General features: G+C 39.4%; 1 protein-coding gene across 4 annotated transcripts in view; it reads right to left on the bottom strand.

Moving 5' to 3' along the window:
• Window positions 1-16,700, bottom strand: part of WDFY3 (WD repeat and FYVE domain containing 3) — a 147,997-nt gene that overhangs the window by 16,106 nt on the left and 115,191 nt on the right. For 3 of the 4 annotated variants that reach the window (XM_056489731.1, XM_056489732.1, XM_056489734.1), the window contains 17 exons: window positions 16,259-16,393; window positions 15,000-15,179; window positions 12,750-12,983; window positions 11,315-11,414; window positions 10,517-10,677; window positions 9,732-9,961; window positions 8,769-8,878; window positions 7,737-7,919; window positions 6,695-6,852; window positions 5,778-5,855; window positions 4,859-5,086; window positions 4,050-4,103; window positions 2,090-2,258; window positions 1,757-1,920; window positions 896-1,044; window positions 528-648; window positions 84-169 (listed from right to left, as the gene is read on the bottom strand). In XM_056489731.1, coding sequence (XP_056345706.1) covers window positions 84-169; window positions 528-648; window positions 896-1,044; window positions 1,757-1,920; window positions 2,090-2,258; window positions 4,050-4,103; window positions 4,859-5,086; window positions 5,778-5,855; window positions 6,695-6,852; window positions 7,737-7,919; window positions 8,769-8,878; window positions 9,732-9,961; window positions 10,517-10,677; window positions 11,315-11,414; window positions 12,750-12,983; window positions 15,000-15,179; window positions 16,259-16,393 — 2,540 coding nt within the window. The remainder of the gene's footprint in view (window positions 1-83; window positions 170-527; window positions 649-895; window positions 1,045-1,756; window positions 1,921-2,089; window positions 2,259-4,049; window positions 4,104-4,858; window positions 5,087-5,777; window positions 5,856-6,694; window positions 6,853-7,736; window positions 7,920-8,768; window positions 8,879-9,731; window positions 9,962-10,516; window positions 10,678-11,314; window positions 11,415-12,749; window positions 12,984-14,999; window positions 15,180-16,258; window positions 16,394-16,700) is intronic. The other variant, XM_056489733.1, reaches the window with a different exon arrangement.

The raw sequence follows: 16,700 nt of genomic DNA, 5'->3' as shown, positions 1-16,700 counted from the left end.
TAGGGTGCTAGCAGGCACCAAAAAGCTTCCACACAGGTATTTGCAAACATTCAATGTTAATGTTCTAATTTATTTTACAATACCTTTGATAAACTTTGTTTCTAACCCCCTTCTGAAAAGCTAGAAGATAGTTCCGTCCATCTCCTGAGAAAACTTCAATTGCAATTGGCTGAAAACAGAGAAGACAAACCCACGTCAAAAATAACTTATTTTCTTGTCAACTCTGAAGGTCAGGCACAGACCAGTTTAGTCATGCTACATGTGGCACCAAATTATGGAGATGCAGACCTTGCTTAGGGTAACTAAATGTTTTACTTTTGAACCACTGACATTGACTAAACACCCAATAAACTAAACCTGGGTAAGCTCCAACAAGGATGCCCAACCTAAACCCTTCAATTTCAACACAGTCAAAAGCTTCACTTTCCAAATACTCATCAGTTATGCACTGATTTTCATTTTTAAAAATTACATTGCCAAAACACTCCAAATATGCCTCCCCTATCCAAATATGGTATCCAAGTTACCTGCAAAAGGTATCTCCTTTTATGCACCTCCTTGATATCTTCATATGCAAAAATGCTGCAAGTTCTTTTGAGTTGACTTGGACCTTGCCTTGCTCCCCTAGGTATGATTGGCTCATGCATCCTGTAAAGGAACATAACAGGCAAGAGAGAAATTATTAAAAAGAAGATAAATTAAAAGAATTATCCACTTAATTCATATGAGAGTCCAGAACAGAAACAGCTGATTTTCACAATATACCATACTACAAATTACTCAGCACCTGAGGTCTTCTTGCATCTGACATTATCTGGGAGCTGACTCCTCAAAAACCTCATTGAACACCTGTGGTTCAGCTCCTAAGGATGAGGGAAACTGTGGATGCACTCACTTTGGAGGCAGCGTCTCGATGTCCCGGATCTCCCTGGTGGCTGTCATGGTGAAGCCATCGATGACGTAGAAGTGCTCTTTCCCAAAGAGAAGCAGCCCCTCGCTGGTGTCGAGGCCCTGAACCCGAGCACAGCGGTACATGTGCTGGATCTGGCAGGAAAAGCAGGTGCTTAGGGAAAGCAGGTCAAGGAGCACAGGCTCTTTGGAACAAGTCCCAGACACTGCTTTATCACTTGTATGTACAGCAAAAATCCTGTCAGTCTCTCCTTTAATCACACCTAATGCCAGTGACTAGTAATACCTCATTGGTATGATATGAATGTATCTATTTACCAGTTCATTCACTTGCACTATGCTGCCTGAACATATTTTAGAACCTGCAGCCCACTCAGCCATGATAACAATGCTACTTAATGGTATACTTCAGATGGACAAACTCTGAAACACCAAATACACAGCACAGTAAATCAACACTGATCTTGGGGATAAAATACTACTTATCAAAGTTTCCCATTCTAATGAAGGCAATGATTAATTAGGAACAGTGTGCCAGGTTCAGCACTTATATTTTCAATGTTTATTTTCTATCCTGATCACTAAGCTGACAGGACAATAAACCAAGCACGAGATAAAGCTCATAGCCTTCATTTCAGGACAGGTAAATTTTTCCGTAGCAGAAGTTTTTAAAAAAAAAAAAAAAAAGTTTTCAGTACAGCATTTTTAGGGTCAGGCACACAAAGTACCCATTTCAATGAAGAAGCTGATGAAATATACAGATCAAGGAAGGTATATAGGACATTTATTCATGCTTGGGATAGATAATGAAGAAATTCTAATGCATTAAATTTGAAATACACAGTACCTTTTCTCCTTCTTCAAGAAGTCGAAGCAAAGTTGTATTGTCAGTTTTCTCTTCTTCATCAATCGAACTCCCCTCAACAATTTGATCCTGTGACTGGTCCTGGTTCTCATCATCTCCTCCATCAGGAGCAGAGCGAGATCGTTTCAGGGGAGGCTTCACCAGCCCTGGAAGAGAACAGAGACAGATAAACAAAACCCTGAGACATGAAAATTTAATTCTGCAAAACCTGCAATCCTTCAAATTATTGACCAATGCTAAGAGAGAACAAGAGTCCTGCAGGACTCAAACTTGTCTTAATGCAAATGCATGAGGTGACAAACCAGACCATCTAACCTTTGACTCTTGCAATAGTGTCCTCCCCGTGCTCTGGCTCCTGCTGAGCTGTTTCACCCACTGTGTTCTCCTCTATGGCGTCCTGGAAGACGGCGGCGTTGCCGGAAGCCAGGCGCATGTAGTACTCCTTGCTGTCATAACTGATGGCTCTCCTGTAGCGAGCAGGTTTCTTGGGAAAAATGGAAAAAATCCCCTGGTCAGCAAACTCCTCCCTCAGTCCCTCACTGAAGGGGTTTCAGGAACAGGGTGTGCAGCACAGTGCATGCCCATCGAGTGTTTTGTGCGTGCTCATACACCAACACAGACAGGAACAGAGACTTTTCAGGAGGTCTGATCTGTTGGCTTATTTGCAAGGAGCTATAGAGCCACTCAAGCAATAATGGGGCTGCAGAAAATCCTGCAGATAAAACTACAATATGGGGAGTAGGTGTAGCCAGTATGCTATGAACTGTCAAAAAGTTGGGATTCTTGTGCTTAAGACTGATTGCTCAGAGGGCCATATTATCATCTTTTTACTGCCTACCAATATATGCAGTTTGTTAGCCAGCTGAATTCTTTGTTAGGCAGTAATTTGAATTAAAAATTGCCTCAAGAAGATATAGTGATGTGGAAGCTGGAATGAATTAAAAGCACTAAGAGATTTGGTTTAACACTCAAAAATTCTTCATTAATTCAGTTACTTCCTTTTTTAGTAAAGTTTCTAATGGTTTATGGGCAAGATACTGGCATGAGAATAGGTATGTACCTGAAGTAATTATTTGAGCATTGTTTCTACCTTTTTGTGGTGTTATTGGGTTTTTTTTTTGGGGGAGAGTTGGGGGGGTGGTTTGCTTTGTCAAGTGTTTATCGCTGTGGTTTGGGGGGTTTTTTGTGTGTATGGTGTTTCCTTTCCTCTTTGTCCCAGCCATTATCACAGGATAATTCCTACATTCCTCAATTAAGGAAGCAACATTCAGAATAGAAATCAAACTACAGCTTTATTGCAAGTTGATGCTTGAGATGATAAAGATACTAAGATCAGCACAGAAATTTATTATTCAGGTCAATTGGCTGTCCCCAAAAATCAAAAATGCAAGGACTGTAATTTAATTTGCTCACTGTCTTCACTCCTTAGCAGCACAAAATTGCCACTTAAATGATGCTTAAAACTTTTGTGGAAACAACTTATGTATAACCTACAAAGAGAAATCCTTTATAGTACTGCTAAGGTGAAGAAAAGAAAACAGAAACAATTTATATTAGACACTCTGTATAATAGAATTACTTGCATTTATATGAATTAGTTTATTGTTGAAGGTAATTCAAAATGAGTGAATGCACATTACACACTGTACTTAGTGATGGGCAAGACTGCAATTCTAATTAAGAAAAAGGCATAGTACTGAAATGCTTGCAGAGAAGCCACTTCCAAGCATGTATGTTCTTTTCAAGGCAGGATTCATATTTTTTAAGCAAATGTGTGCATTTTAATAGCAAAATGGAGAAGAGTCAGCTAAGACAAAATTAATACAGGCTTTAACAAAAGTCAGCCTTTTAAAGCCCATTATGGCCAAAAAGGAGAAAAAACTCTCCCCAGGTCCTCTCTTAGAAGGAAACACTTTCCCAGGAAGTGCTTCCAAGTGATGTGTTGCCCATTACTAAATGTGTTCCACTGACCAATAGTTTCAGGTCCCAAAGCCACAACACTCCACACAGTGAGAACAGTGGTAGCACAGCCCAACACAGCCTGTTAGTGTGCAGCAAAGAAGGGAAGGTCTACAAGAAAGTTTTAATAGGTGAAGATTGAGGACAGCACAGTAACATCTTCTAATGTGATTACTGGAAAAACCCTTAGGTCTGGAATTATTTACTGAAAGAGCAAGTTGAAAGCCAAACGTAGAAGCCTTGTTAAGACTGCCTAACATGCAGGAGAAGTTGTATTTATTTTACATTCTTTTGGTCAGTGTACTTGTTTCTTTACCTTTTGAGGAATGGTATCATCAGATGTCTCAGGAAGTCTGCTTGAGAAGTCAGACTGGAAACAGGGCATCAATTACATAAGCATCAGAGAAAGAACATTTTTGAGAAGAATGGCATGTTCTCAACTTCATGTGAATTAACTGTCGCTACAGTGACTGTGTGTCAGACCACAAGCAGGCAAAAATATCTAATAGTTTAAAACTGACTGACTTCTATGTTTTCTCTGCTTTTTTAAAGTACTTTGACACTCAGGCATAATTTGAGGGAAAAAAATCCTGCATGCATAAATGCATGCTTAAAAAGACATAATAAAGACTGCAGGAATTAACTGCTAAGCTTTCAAAGGCCAAACACACTTCTGCTCCACAGCCCACCTTCATCTTCATGGATTGATGAAAGTACATTTCACAAGTGCACCCAAACCAAGGCCTGTAGCCTTTTCATTTTTTTTTTTCCCTAGATCACTGTTTTCCACACTATCTAGATTAAGGCCAAGAACTCAGACTGAACGTCACACAGTAATGGTACTTCCAGCCTCTGGCGGTTTGAAAGATGCCTGTGCTGTTTGCTGCCAGGATCACTCAGCACACCTCACCTTATGTCTTTAAATTTGCTTGGGGTTGAGCCAAGTGATTCAGTCCCTTCCCTAAATACATCATGAAGAACAAGCAGATTTTACCAATCACTTAGGACAGACAGACAAAATGCCAGGTTATAACAACAGAGCAAAACACATTTCTGAAGAAAAAAACAATCCAAATAAAAAAAGCATTTTGCAGCAGGGCCCATGCCAAACTCCTGAATACTTACCACCAAGTTTGTTTCCTGCTCAGCCTCGGGCATGTACGGATACTGAGTATAAAACATGTCGTTCCGCACCATCTTCTTCCTCATTCTGCAGGGCCCCTCGGTCATCTCCAGCATCCACTTGTCCAGGTGGGAGCCGATGGGGGGCCCCCAGAGCCCGCGCTCGCGCAGCAGCTCGTACTCGATCTGGGACCACTCCTCCGTCACGTACTTCAGCGCGTTCTGCTGCCGCTGAGCACAAAGCGTTTAACAATGAGACACAAACCGGCCTTACTTGCACAGGAAGGAAAAACCCAGTGAAGTAAAGTTTGGTGGGGTTTTTGTTGTTTTTTTTTTAACAAATTGCTTTTAATGATCTGTTTCTAGCTCAGCAACCAGGTTTGAACCAAACGTCTTCAGGAACGTTTAGCAGACACCACAGGGTGGAACAATTTCATTCTGGAAGGCACAAACCAGCCACTTTCTATTTCTGCATGATATCATGTAATTTTCTTTACGTTACTCTCAAACTACCATTTAATCACAATGCTTCTCCACATTTCCTCTAAGTTTTTCTACAATGCATTAGAAAGACAGTGTATTTCTAATCCCTCCCTTTTTGTACCCTGCTTTGGTTTTTTTCACACTTCCAAATAATTAAGCTTCTTTAAAAAAATTCAGATTTAACACGTGATATTGCTACAAGGGTTTTCATCTACAACCAGATCAAAATGAGTTTCCTCTTTTGTTTATTTGATTTTATCTAAAATCCTTTTAAAAATAACAACTGTATGCAAATATTCAAGCATTTCACCTATGAGAACACAATTTTTCACAAGCCTCATAATGAGAAATGACACTGACATAACCTGTTGGTTATACCAATTGATATAACAGGCCAAAACATCAATATCAGGTAATTAACACTGCAAGCCATCCATACCTCCTGGTATTCCTTATACTGCATATCAACCAGGTCCCGAACCACTGCAATGTGAGTGAACATCCACTGGGAAATTTCCTAAGACAAAAACAAGGTGGCAGATGGAATAACACTTTATAAACAAGACTTTGTTTGAATGAAAAGCCTATGAATACATCACCTTGCTAAACTTGCTCACAAAGAGTAGTTCCTTAAAATAAACATTCCTGAACAGCCAAAGATTGGCACTGAGAAACACTACTTTTCCCTTCCTCCTTGTAAGTAGTATTTTGTGGATTGTGCCTAGTTTGCTGGATATCCTCAAGACACCCATCCCTCCCCACTTGGTCCCATGGGATCTCTGTTTTCACTTATTGCTTCCTCTCCTGACACAACCAGGAATAGTTCCTGTCAGCTCTGTTAAGTTCTTCCCTTTCCCTTTCATTGTATGCCTGCTCACCAGGAAAAGGATTGAGACCACTGAGAATTCATTAATTTCTCAAAGCCACTGACTAATTTTCAACTCAGAAAGAGAACTAGCAGCATATTTTTCCACAAAACTTCTAAACCCCTTTTTCCATCTTGAGGGCAGGATAGAAAAAAGAACCAACATCTGTATCACAGCTTCCATTTCAGTGCAGTATTGCAAACTGAACTTGAGACCCAGACTATCACAGTCATGAACCAGAAGCAGCTGAGCAGTCTCACCCACAATGAAGGGTTAACTCTTGGCTTAATGTTACAGATAAGCAGATGGACCTACTAAATTAGGACATAGAAGCAAGATGCCCAGTCTGGATAGTCAAAAAAGGGAAACAAAACCAAGCACAAGATAATACTTCACACTCTGCAAAATATCCCACCTTGGGATATTTACCACAATCCTGAACACACATTCCTGGATTTTAGACTGCAGGTCATTACTTGACAGAAATTACCTGTGTAGAGAGGTTGTGTTTACTCAGTCCGCTCTCCTTGCGGTTTCTCCTGGAACCAGTCAGTTTAGAGAGGCCAAACCCACTGCTGACTCGTGAGAGTTTTGATTGTGTGGTTGGAACCAAAGCCTCTCCTCTACTGATGCATTTTTTCTCATGAGCTGAAAAACAAAGTGTTGGGAGCACTTTTTAGAAGGTTTTTTACCCTTCACCCGATTATACTTGTTATTTTAGATAGAATGACCTTTTCTGTTGCTTCAAAAGGTGCAGCTGTACTCCAACTACTTCTGCAAATACACTGGCCATCAGGGAGATAATGGAAACCTGAGCAAACATCAGCCAGAGCACACAGAAATATAGAGACTGCAAAAACAAGTATTCCAGGTTTCCAAATATGTTTTCTGTACAACCAGGTTAACCACAATTACTTCAGAAGAGCGAAATCATCAAATGAGTTACATCTATTGGATCATAATTTCTGCTGTCTAAACTCTAAAAAACGGCTCAAGCATCAGTTGATCTTGATTACATGGATGCAGAGTTAACTTGTCTGTAACTTGTTGTCCACCAAGATTCCCAGGTCCTTTTCCTGCTGAACAGATTTCCCAGCCAAGAATTAGTCATAGCATCACTGCTGTTAGAGGAGGACTGCTCAGTCACCCATTTCCCATCTCATCACCAGACCAAGAGCTTGCAGGCTGCACCCAGACATGCTCCAGAGCATCCCCCTCCCTCTGGCACATCTCATCCTGGGAATGGTAACAGAGGTCACCCCTGACCAAGGGTTCATGGGGAGGAGCCCAATGCCTCTACCACTGTAACCCACAATATGCTATTTGCTGACTCACAGAGGGCCCTGTGCACTGGAGTGTAAGAACATCCTGTTTATGGTCCAGTTTCTGAAGGATTCTATGTTACACAGTGCCACTTTATAGAGTATTTACAGCTACAAAAAAGTTAAGCCTATATTAAAACATCCAGTGCATTCAGTTCATTCTGAGGAAATCCACCCTTCAGAACAGACAAATCCTCAGTCAGGACTTACCCAAATGATTCTGCCAACACTTTAAACTTGCTTCCTCAATGATAGGTCTGGCAACAGTTATATCCACTTGGCCACGGTCATTGACAGGCAGTGTCACTTTGAAAACTTCCTCCAAAACCTGTTTTTTGCTGTGGATCAGCTCTGTCCATACTCTGTTTATGGCTTTTAAAAGAAGCTGGCGACCTGCATAAGTACAAAATCACAAACAGCAAGCTCTCTACAGTGCTCATAGAATTGGTATTTCTACAGTAGTGAAATGAATAATTTCTGTGATTACACTGTAGTTTTCTCCCACTTTGCATGATGTGTGAAATGCCTTTGGCCAGAGTGTCTTTTTTTGCCTTTATGTGTGCTATCAGAAAACTCCAACAATTAATTTTGGCAGTTTTTCCTCTGTGAATTTGAAACTTTGGCTCTGATTAGCTGTGACTCATCTCTCACACCCATCTATTAATAAAATGAAATTGAAAAAAACCTTATATGAGTGTGTCTATAAATATATATATAATTCTATACATATATTATGCTTCAGCATTTTTACATATAATGTGTGCCTAAGTACCTGCATAAATATCAAGTACACACATGTAAGAATCACTGAATACTTTCTTCCACAACTAGTTCATAAATTTCTTTGAGTGAAAGATTGTCAGCATGCCACAAAATAGTAATTGTATAGTTTATATATATATATACTTCTTACCTTAAAAGGAGTCAGTTCTATTGCATTTAAAACAGTGCATATAAAATTGTATTTCTAATTCTGGAGCATGTCCAGAAAACAAGGAAGGGCTCTTACTATTTTAACAAAACAGTAATTTATCCTCAATGTGTCTATCTTGGTATTTCCAAGAGTTTTTCATCTATTTTTAATGCATTTTTATACATACACAGCCCCCATGCCCCTCCAGAGAGTAACTGGGTAACACACACATACCACAATCCCCTGCCCTGACTCACAGGGGTAAAAGTTTAGAGACAATACAGAAGTGGCATTATGAGACATCTGTGGCTTTGTCATTCTCAGATTACCTTCACTGACATCCTGACTGTAGACTCCATCTGGTTCTATATCAGAGGGGATCATAATGTGCCAAGTTGTCATCCTGGCTTCTGCTTCCAATCCAAACCCATCAACATTGCTACAAACACACAATGGATTAACAACCATCAGAATAAAAAGACACAAAAACCCAAGCCAAGATAAAACATTTGACTGTGAATCAGAATCACAAAGATTAATACAGACTACTACAGCAAAGCATCTTCACTCCTGTCCATTTTGAGTTCTGACCATCTGTGTTCACAAGCTGAACTGAAGGTTTATGAAGAGATGATGTGCCATGGATACTAGTTTCACTAGAGGTCATATTTGAAAAAAATACACAAAACAGATGAGGCCAGAAACGGAGAACAATGGGGTTTGATGACTGTTGCCAAGTGTCTTTGCATGGAACACAAGTTGTGCATCTTCTTGGAAAGAACAAATGAAAATGCCACACTGGCATTTTCAGCAACACAGGAAAGAGGGTGCCTACAGCATTTGTCACAGACACCTGATTTAATGCATGACTGACCTTACCCAATGCTATACAGAAGAAATACCAAGATACTGAACTTGTATTAAATGATTCAACAGACAATAAATCCAGTGGCAAGACCCTCTGACTATTAATTACCTAGCAGCAGTGTTTCCTTCTATCATTAAAACACTTTGATTTATAAAAGGCTAAAATAGAACAGTTGGATAAACACATTCATCAGTATTTAAAATACCTCTGCAAAAGAACATAAAAACGTTCTCTATTTCCAGGATCTTCAAACCTAATTTTGTCTGAAAATGAATCTCTTAAGCTTGTTTGCAACTTACTGGCTGGAAAATTATAAACAGTCCTCCAAAATTTGCTGACTTATTTGCAAGGTGAGTAAAAAAAGAAGCTATTTTAGTACTTCTCAGCCCTGGTTCTGGAATGCACTTCTGCCTGAACTATTTACCTTCCCACATGAAGATTAATCAAGCAGTGAGCTAGGCAGCTGATGAACTCCTGATCATGATTTCCAGGTCCCAAAATTAAGTTCCTGTTCACAGTAAGGACCCTTAGGGAATCAAGGAGAGCCACTTGCTGAGGAACAGTTTTGTGTGCTCTTGAGAACTGATACAGGATGGTTCTGTTCAGGCAATGATAAATGGCATCCAGTGAGAGTCCCTGAGATCTTCTTTTTGACTGATGGGAAACAAAAAAACATGATCAGAAGCAGAAGCAACTCATTTTACTGGCACACAATCTTCCCTTGAATTGACCCAAGCTCATTTTCCAAAACTGGCATTTTGCTGTAACTGTCAATTCCGTGAATTTCAAGGACTGAAATGACATTAATGATTAAACACTTCTAATTTTAAAATCTATAAAGATACTGCTGATTTCTAACAGTAAGTCTTCTAACAATCTCCAATAAAAGTGTGCGAAGAAGCTTCCCAAATATGTCAAGGGAAATTTATTAGGGAGCTTCTCAAAATTAATGCAAAGCATATTTCACTGTTTACTTTGGGGGATTTCTAAAGCATAATGTGATCTGAGAGCAGTTCTTACTCAATTTCTCTTCACAGAAAGATGTGCTAAGAAAGCTCAGTAAAGAGAGAGTGAGCCTGAGGAAGAAAAGCACATTTCTGTGCTGACCCAAACGTGTACCACTAGACTGTTTAGTGACATCACTCCAAGCATTTAAACATAACCTGCAAAAATAGCTTTTCATGAAGGGTAATACAACAGCCCTGTTACCTGTGCAATGAGCTGGATGATGAAGTCCACAAGAAGCTTGGATTCTTTGTTGAACATGCCCTGCCAAAGCTTATCTACCACACGCTGTGTAAAATAAAACACGTTGTTCACCAGCACTTGGTAGCTTCCTCCACTTGTTATAGGCAGAGATGCATCTTCACCTAGGTAAAAAAATCCCAAAGTTTTCTACATTTATCAAAAAACTCCATCTGCATAAATACATTCATATTAGTTTATGCTTTCTAGACTTCCATAAAAGAGAAAGAGATTCAGTCAATGAAAGCTAAAACCTCATGGCTTCCCTACAATAGGACTTTCCCTTTGATGTAAGCAACCACAGTTTTAGGTTTTTATCTTCTAAAAAATAATTCTGGATTTTTAAAACATGATTCTGGACTTATTAATGCACTGCATCCACAGGAAGGCAAATTTCTGCTGTGGCAAGAAATGGGGAGCCTCTATTTGAACAGAAATGCATACAGCCCCTCATGACACCTGGGATGGAGGCAGAGCAGCCCAAGAGCTCCTGGGAAGTCCAGCAAGTCACCATGAAATGTGACTGGACCCTCTAAGCCATGTAGTTTTTGTGAATAACCTCTTCTACAGCTTTGGCACAATCAAGGTAGAGAGGGAAAATGCAAGCACATCAACACCATTTACACATCAAAGGAAAGGAAAGGGGGGAAAAAATTAAAGCAATCAAGTTGCAACAAAACAGAACTCCAAAACAGAAAAAGTCACAGAATCAAAACCTAGTGCCCAAATCAATAGACTGATTATTAAACTGTGCTGTATTACCCAATAAAACATCAGCTGCAAGTAGGTGGTCCATCACTCCATCCAAAACATATGTCTGAAACTCTTTCTGCTGTGTTCGCGTTGATCTTTCAGGAGAAGCCTAAAAAAAGATATTAAAATAATATTAAGATAATTAATCTCTCTGAGCAAAAAAGAGGGAGAAGAAGAGTGTTCTTGGTGGTTTGCTTTTCTCTCAGCTCCCATTAACTACTTTTTTTCTCTCAACATTCTGCCTCAAGTAAAAAGTTTTTGCTTTATCAAAAAATTTAAGCATGCACATCGAGTATACATAGGCTGTATATGGTCTTGCAGAGTAGGCATTATTGCTGTTTAAATCAAGGAAATTTATCTTCTGCCATAAGAGGAGCTGGAAAAAAACACATTCTGAAAAAGTGCATGAAACTCTCCACTACAATTGTGATCTTCTCAGTTGGCACAAGTCACCTCCTTAAGTAAACAATAAGTAAATGAGACAGACCAAACGTTTAAGTTGTACAAAGAGAAATAACAAAGTTTAGCAGTGTGTACCTACCCAATCCTGTTTATGCTCAGGGGCCAGTAACACTGACAAGTGATAACAAGTTAAAAGAGCTGTAAAGAACTGCAGCCACTTGAACATGGTCTCAAAGATGCCTCCCACTTTCTGTGGATAACTGACATCTTCTGACATTTCATTTGTTTTTGCTTTGTGAGAGCAAAGAGGTGCCCAATTGCCCCAGGGAATTTATTAGGAAATATACAAGCATGGTCCAAAATTTCTGCAGCTTTCAAAAAAATCAGGGAGACTCAGCAACACAAGATGAGGTAACTAACAGATAGGTCAAGGAGAATGAGAAGTGATGTGAACATTTCAAAATGTACTGTCTGAAGGTGTAGGCAGTTAAAGAATAACTGAACTCCTCACCTCCCTGCCAACACTAGCAGGATAATGTTTTCTTCAAGTGTCACGAACTTCAGAAGTTGATTTACAGCAAGGTAACAGTTATTTTGTGAGGTTTTATAGTATATGGCCCCATGTCTTTTTATCTAACTGGCACCATCTGTGGCATAACGTTTTATCTAATACAAATAGAACAGAAACCCTAATATTTCTGCAGGGGTTTTATATTTTCAACAAAGTCAATACAGATGTCACGGTTGGAAAGGTGTTTAACCATTGAATCATACTTCACAAAAATAAAACTTGAGGAAAGCTACAACTTCTCATACTGGCTTTCCAAGCCACTAAAGAAAGCTGAACAAACTATTCTTTATTAAACACTAGTGTTTCTTTTTTTTCCCCACTCTTATTTCATGACAATTCCTCTGAATCTCAGGTCATCACTAGCCTAACTTTGTAAGGTAATGAAAAAAAAACATTTTAGGGAAATAAGGTGTCACAACTAAGCTCAAATAACAAAACCAAACCAAAACACAAATCCCAAAGAAACTCTACCTCTAGCAGCAGGTCTACCAGTGGAGTCTGTTTGCTGGCTGGTGTGAGACACAGGTTATCAATGATCATCACACGCATGAAGTCAAACACAAACTTCTTGGCAGGGTGGTTGGTCAGGTAGGTCTTGGTGCCCACATTGCAATATTCTGATTGGCTCCTGTTCATGCCAGAATCAGCTGCAAAGGCTTTGAACTCTTCAGCTGGGGACCCAACTTCATCATCAAGATCAGTGACCTGTAAAAACCAGCACGTTAAAACTGTAGAGATCAGCTAATTAATGGCAGTTTCTTCACTTCTCTATTCTTTGCTTGTCTTTGTAAGGGTATTTCACTTCACATTTTGCTTCTTATGAAGCCTTTTTAGAAAATGATGATGTTCAGATCAGTTCCCCAATATGGAAACATCCAGTTTTGGATTCCAGGGGCAAATGATGATCTGGTATGAGTTACATTTCATGCTCCCTGACCAACAGAATTAATTGGGCAATTTCTAGATACTTGGCAAAAATAAATGTTCTCATGGAAAAAAAAAAAAAAAAAAAAAATTTAAAAAAACACTGAAAAAAATAAAAGTTTTGAAAAAGTTATTAACTAAAGCAGTTAAAATAAAATGAAGACAGAAGCCAACTAAAAAAGGCCAGCAAGCTTACATAACATAAAACAAAAAAGGAACTGAGCCTTTTTTTTTCTTTTAATACAATACCTTCATCAGAGTGCAGTTATGGGTAAGCCGGTTTCCCAAAAATCTCTAAAAGAAGAAGAAAAAAAAAAAGGGTCTCCACAGCTTTCCCATTTCTGATGAACAGAAACCTTTGAAAGGCTAGCTCTTAAAGAGGACTGTAACAAAAGCACAAACAGTAATGAAAGCTGTCAAATCCAGAAGACTGACTCTTTATGCAACTCCCTTCCTTAAATGAGAAGGGAGACAATATCATTTCCCTCAACAGGCTTCTTGCATCACCAGTTACATGTCAAGCAACCAAATGTTTTGAACATTTGGTCTGCTTTAGCAGGAGAGTGTTTTCAAGAAATCAAGAGAAGCCCAAATCCATATTCTTTCTATTCTTAATAGCAATCTCAGAGAAGCTGAAAGACCTTTCAAAAAGTTAAGAATCTTCTCTCAAGGCTGAATTTAGATTATAATGTTTTGTTGCAGAAATCTGGCTGTGATTCAGCTATTTCATCAGGCACTGATTAGTGCCACACATTTGGGCACACAGAAAAACTGGAGGAGTAAACCAATTTGGAGTGAAGAGCACCCTCAAAGAGCAAAAACCTCAAGTTGCCAGGCAGCTACACAGAACTTCAAGGGATCTAGTAGTTAAAGTATGCTCAGAGACACATGGCTCCTCTATAAACTCTCTACAGGTGAATGCCAAATCAGCATTATCAATTTTTAAGTGGTGCTCTTTTTTTTAGAGAGCAAGCTCCAAGAATCTACTTTAAATGCAAGTTTAACAAAAAAGCAAAAAAAAACCCCATGTATTTATGAGACTCACCAGCAGTCACTGGCTAAAAATTGGTCTCCCACTTTTATTGACATCAAAACAATAGCACACCACCAGTTATTATTTCCTGAAGTTTTTTATCTTACTCTCCATAGTTCTAGCATTTGGCAACCTCTAAACTAATTATCCTTCTATGTTCTTAATTAAATTACTTTTAGATGTTGGCTAACAATACCTGTTTTTTTTCCTTTCCATTCATATTCTAGAAATAGTATAATTTGCAAATGACACTAAGCTCAAAGAAAACTTCAGGCAGCAATGCAAGCAAAGTTGAATTCACACCCTCTCCTGGCTTGAACTCAGTAGCTTCAGGAAATACAAGAACACTGTTTTGTGGTTAAGCCACAAAAGCAAAAATGGGAAGTGTGAGGAAGAAGAGGTTTTAGGTTTCATCACATCTTCCAAAGCAGAAGACTGACTCAGACTCTTTTGCTTTTGAAAATATGAGCTAACACTTTTCATATGATTGAAAATAATTGCCCACTAGAAAACAAGCAAACTGTCTGTTGCCCCTAAAATGCTGTTTCTGATGTCCCTGCACAACAACTGCCTTGCAGTTTAACTGCCCCCAGTTTAACACACTCTTCTCTCATAACCCAAGCACAAAACATCCAGCTCAGCCTTGATGATGACCTCTTCTGCAAGGAGAGTAGAGCTTTATCTTGGTGTGACTGGTAATTGATAAATCCTTAAAAGCAACACTCATGTGAAAAACAGAACAGGCAAGCAGATGGATTTCCTACCATCTCAGAGTAAGGTCGGATGTTGAAAGGAAACACTGTTGCTGCCAGTGCACACAGGAACTCTGGACTCATCCATAAGGAAATGAGGTCGGGTACATTGTGATACAAATACCGAAAGAACTGCATCAGCGTGACTGGATATTCCCGAAGCCAAGAGCCTTCTTCCTCTGACTGCCAGGGCTGGGTTGAGAAACAAACACCAGATTAGCACAGGCAGCACCAACCAAAGAATACTTACTTCAGAAAGGAAGAACACACTGTCAAGCACGACTCAAACAGGAGGCCAACTGCACTTTACAGCACATCAGTGACTGTAGCTGAAACCTGTGCCCTGTCACGTAATGACTCAGAAATACTGGCAAACATGGCCAGACTGAAGCCAGCCCAAAATGTGATGGCACAGCTGAACACGCCTGGTGACAGCACACAAGGCACAGCACTTGTCTCTAAGCATGTCTCAGGTGTAGCTAAACAGGTGAGGACCAAACACCAGCAGAGAGACAGAAGATGTGACAACAGGAACGCATACTGCAGCAGGGACACTTGTTCAGAAGATGCCTCTGGACACATTACCTTGGGACAAACATGCAAGCAATAGAGCATATCACACACACATGAAGACCCAACAGCTGACAACCAAACAGGTGCTGCTTTTCAAGCACTTCAGGAGGCAATTTTCAGCAGATAATACATTCTGGCTTCAAGGAAATACAAAATTTTCCCACTGAGAAACCAACTTTCCATACTCTAGACATTAGACTCAAAGATAAGAAGATGACACACTTCTCTGGCAGTAAATTCGTTTCCTTTGGCATGGAGCTATTCATAGTCAGGGACTTCTCTGCATGGGGAAGGTTCATGAACAAAATCTGCAACTCACATGGCTCTGAGCAGATGGGATACAGTCTCAAACATTCTCCCATGATGTTAATCGGAAAAGAAATTTAATTACCTCTGCCAAGGACATTGTATCCTTCTGCTTTCTTGTTTTGTTTTAACTGCAGCTAAACAGCCCACAGTCTTTTTGTGAAAAAGCAGTGTTAATTTTGTGGCTACTAATATTTCTACAGATACTGGAAAAAAGCAACATAGAAAAACCCAAGAAAATTACAATTTTCAACCAAGTGTTATAAGCCTAATTCACAATTAATTTTGTCATGATACTAAGAGAACCTTGACCTTTCTAATTTGGCTTCTCACCATGGGGAAAACTTGAACAACATTATACTGAAATACAAGCAAAATTTTATAATGCTTACAGAATTCAGCATGCTCCTCAGCATTCCCAGTAACAAGAAGGCAGCTTCTGTGCAAACACTGTGTATTGAGGAGGTAACAGTGCCACAGGAGGCAGGAACTCCAAATATGAATGTCCAAATGGAGTCTAAATCAAACTGCAAGAGGTGAAAGAGAAGACATGAAATAATCCCTTTCTCCTGTGCATTTGTATACTGATTTTTATTGCCAGTAAAATATACTCATTTGGCAGTAGATAAAAAATTAGTTGTTTTACATCCTCCAAACCTTATCACCAAACTTCATAAGGTCACATGTCACTGAAGAAAATTTCTTTCAACCACAAGCTAATGAAACAGCAAGTCTCATCTTCTCATTTCTCATAAAGTATCAAAGTGTTTTGAAACAAAAGAACTGTCAGCACACCTGCTGCATAATCAACTTAGTTGACTCACATCTATCAGT

This window comes from Oenanthe melanoleuca, chromosome 4 (assembly GCF_029582105.1).
Source record: "Oenanthe melanoleuca isolate GR-GAL-2019-014 chromosome 4, OMel1.0, whole genome shotgun sequence".
NCBI classification, from domain to species: domain Eukaryota; kingdom Metazoa; phylum Chordata; class Aves; order Passeriformes; family Muscicapidae; genus Oenanthe; species Oenanthe melanoleuca.
This window is presented reverse-complemented; position numbering and strand designations above follow the sequence as displayed.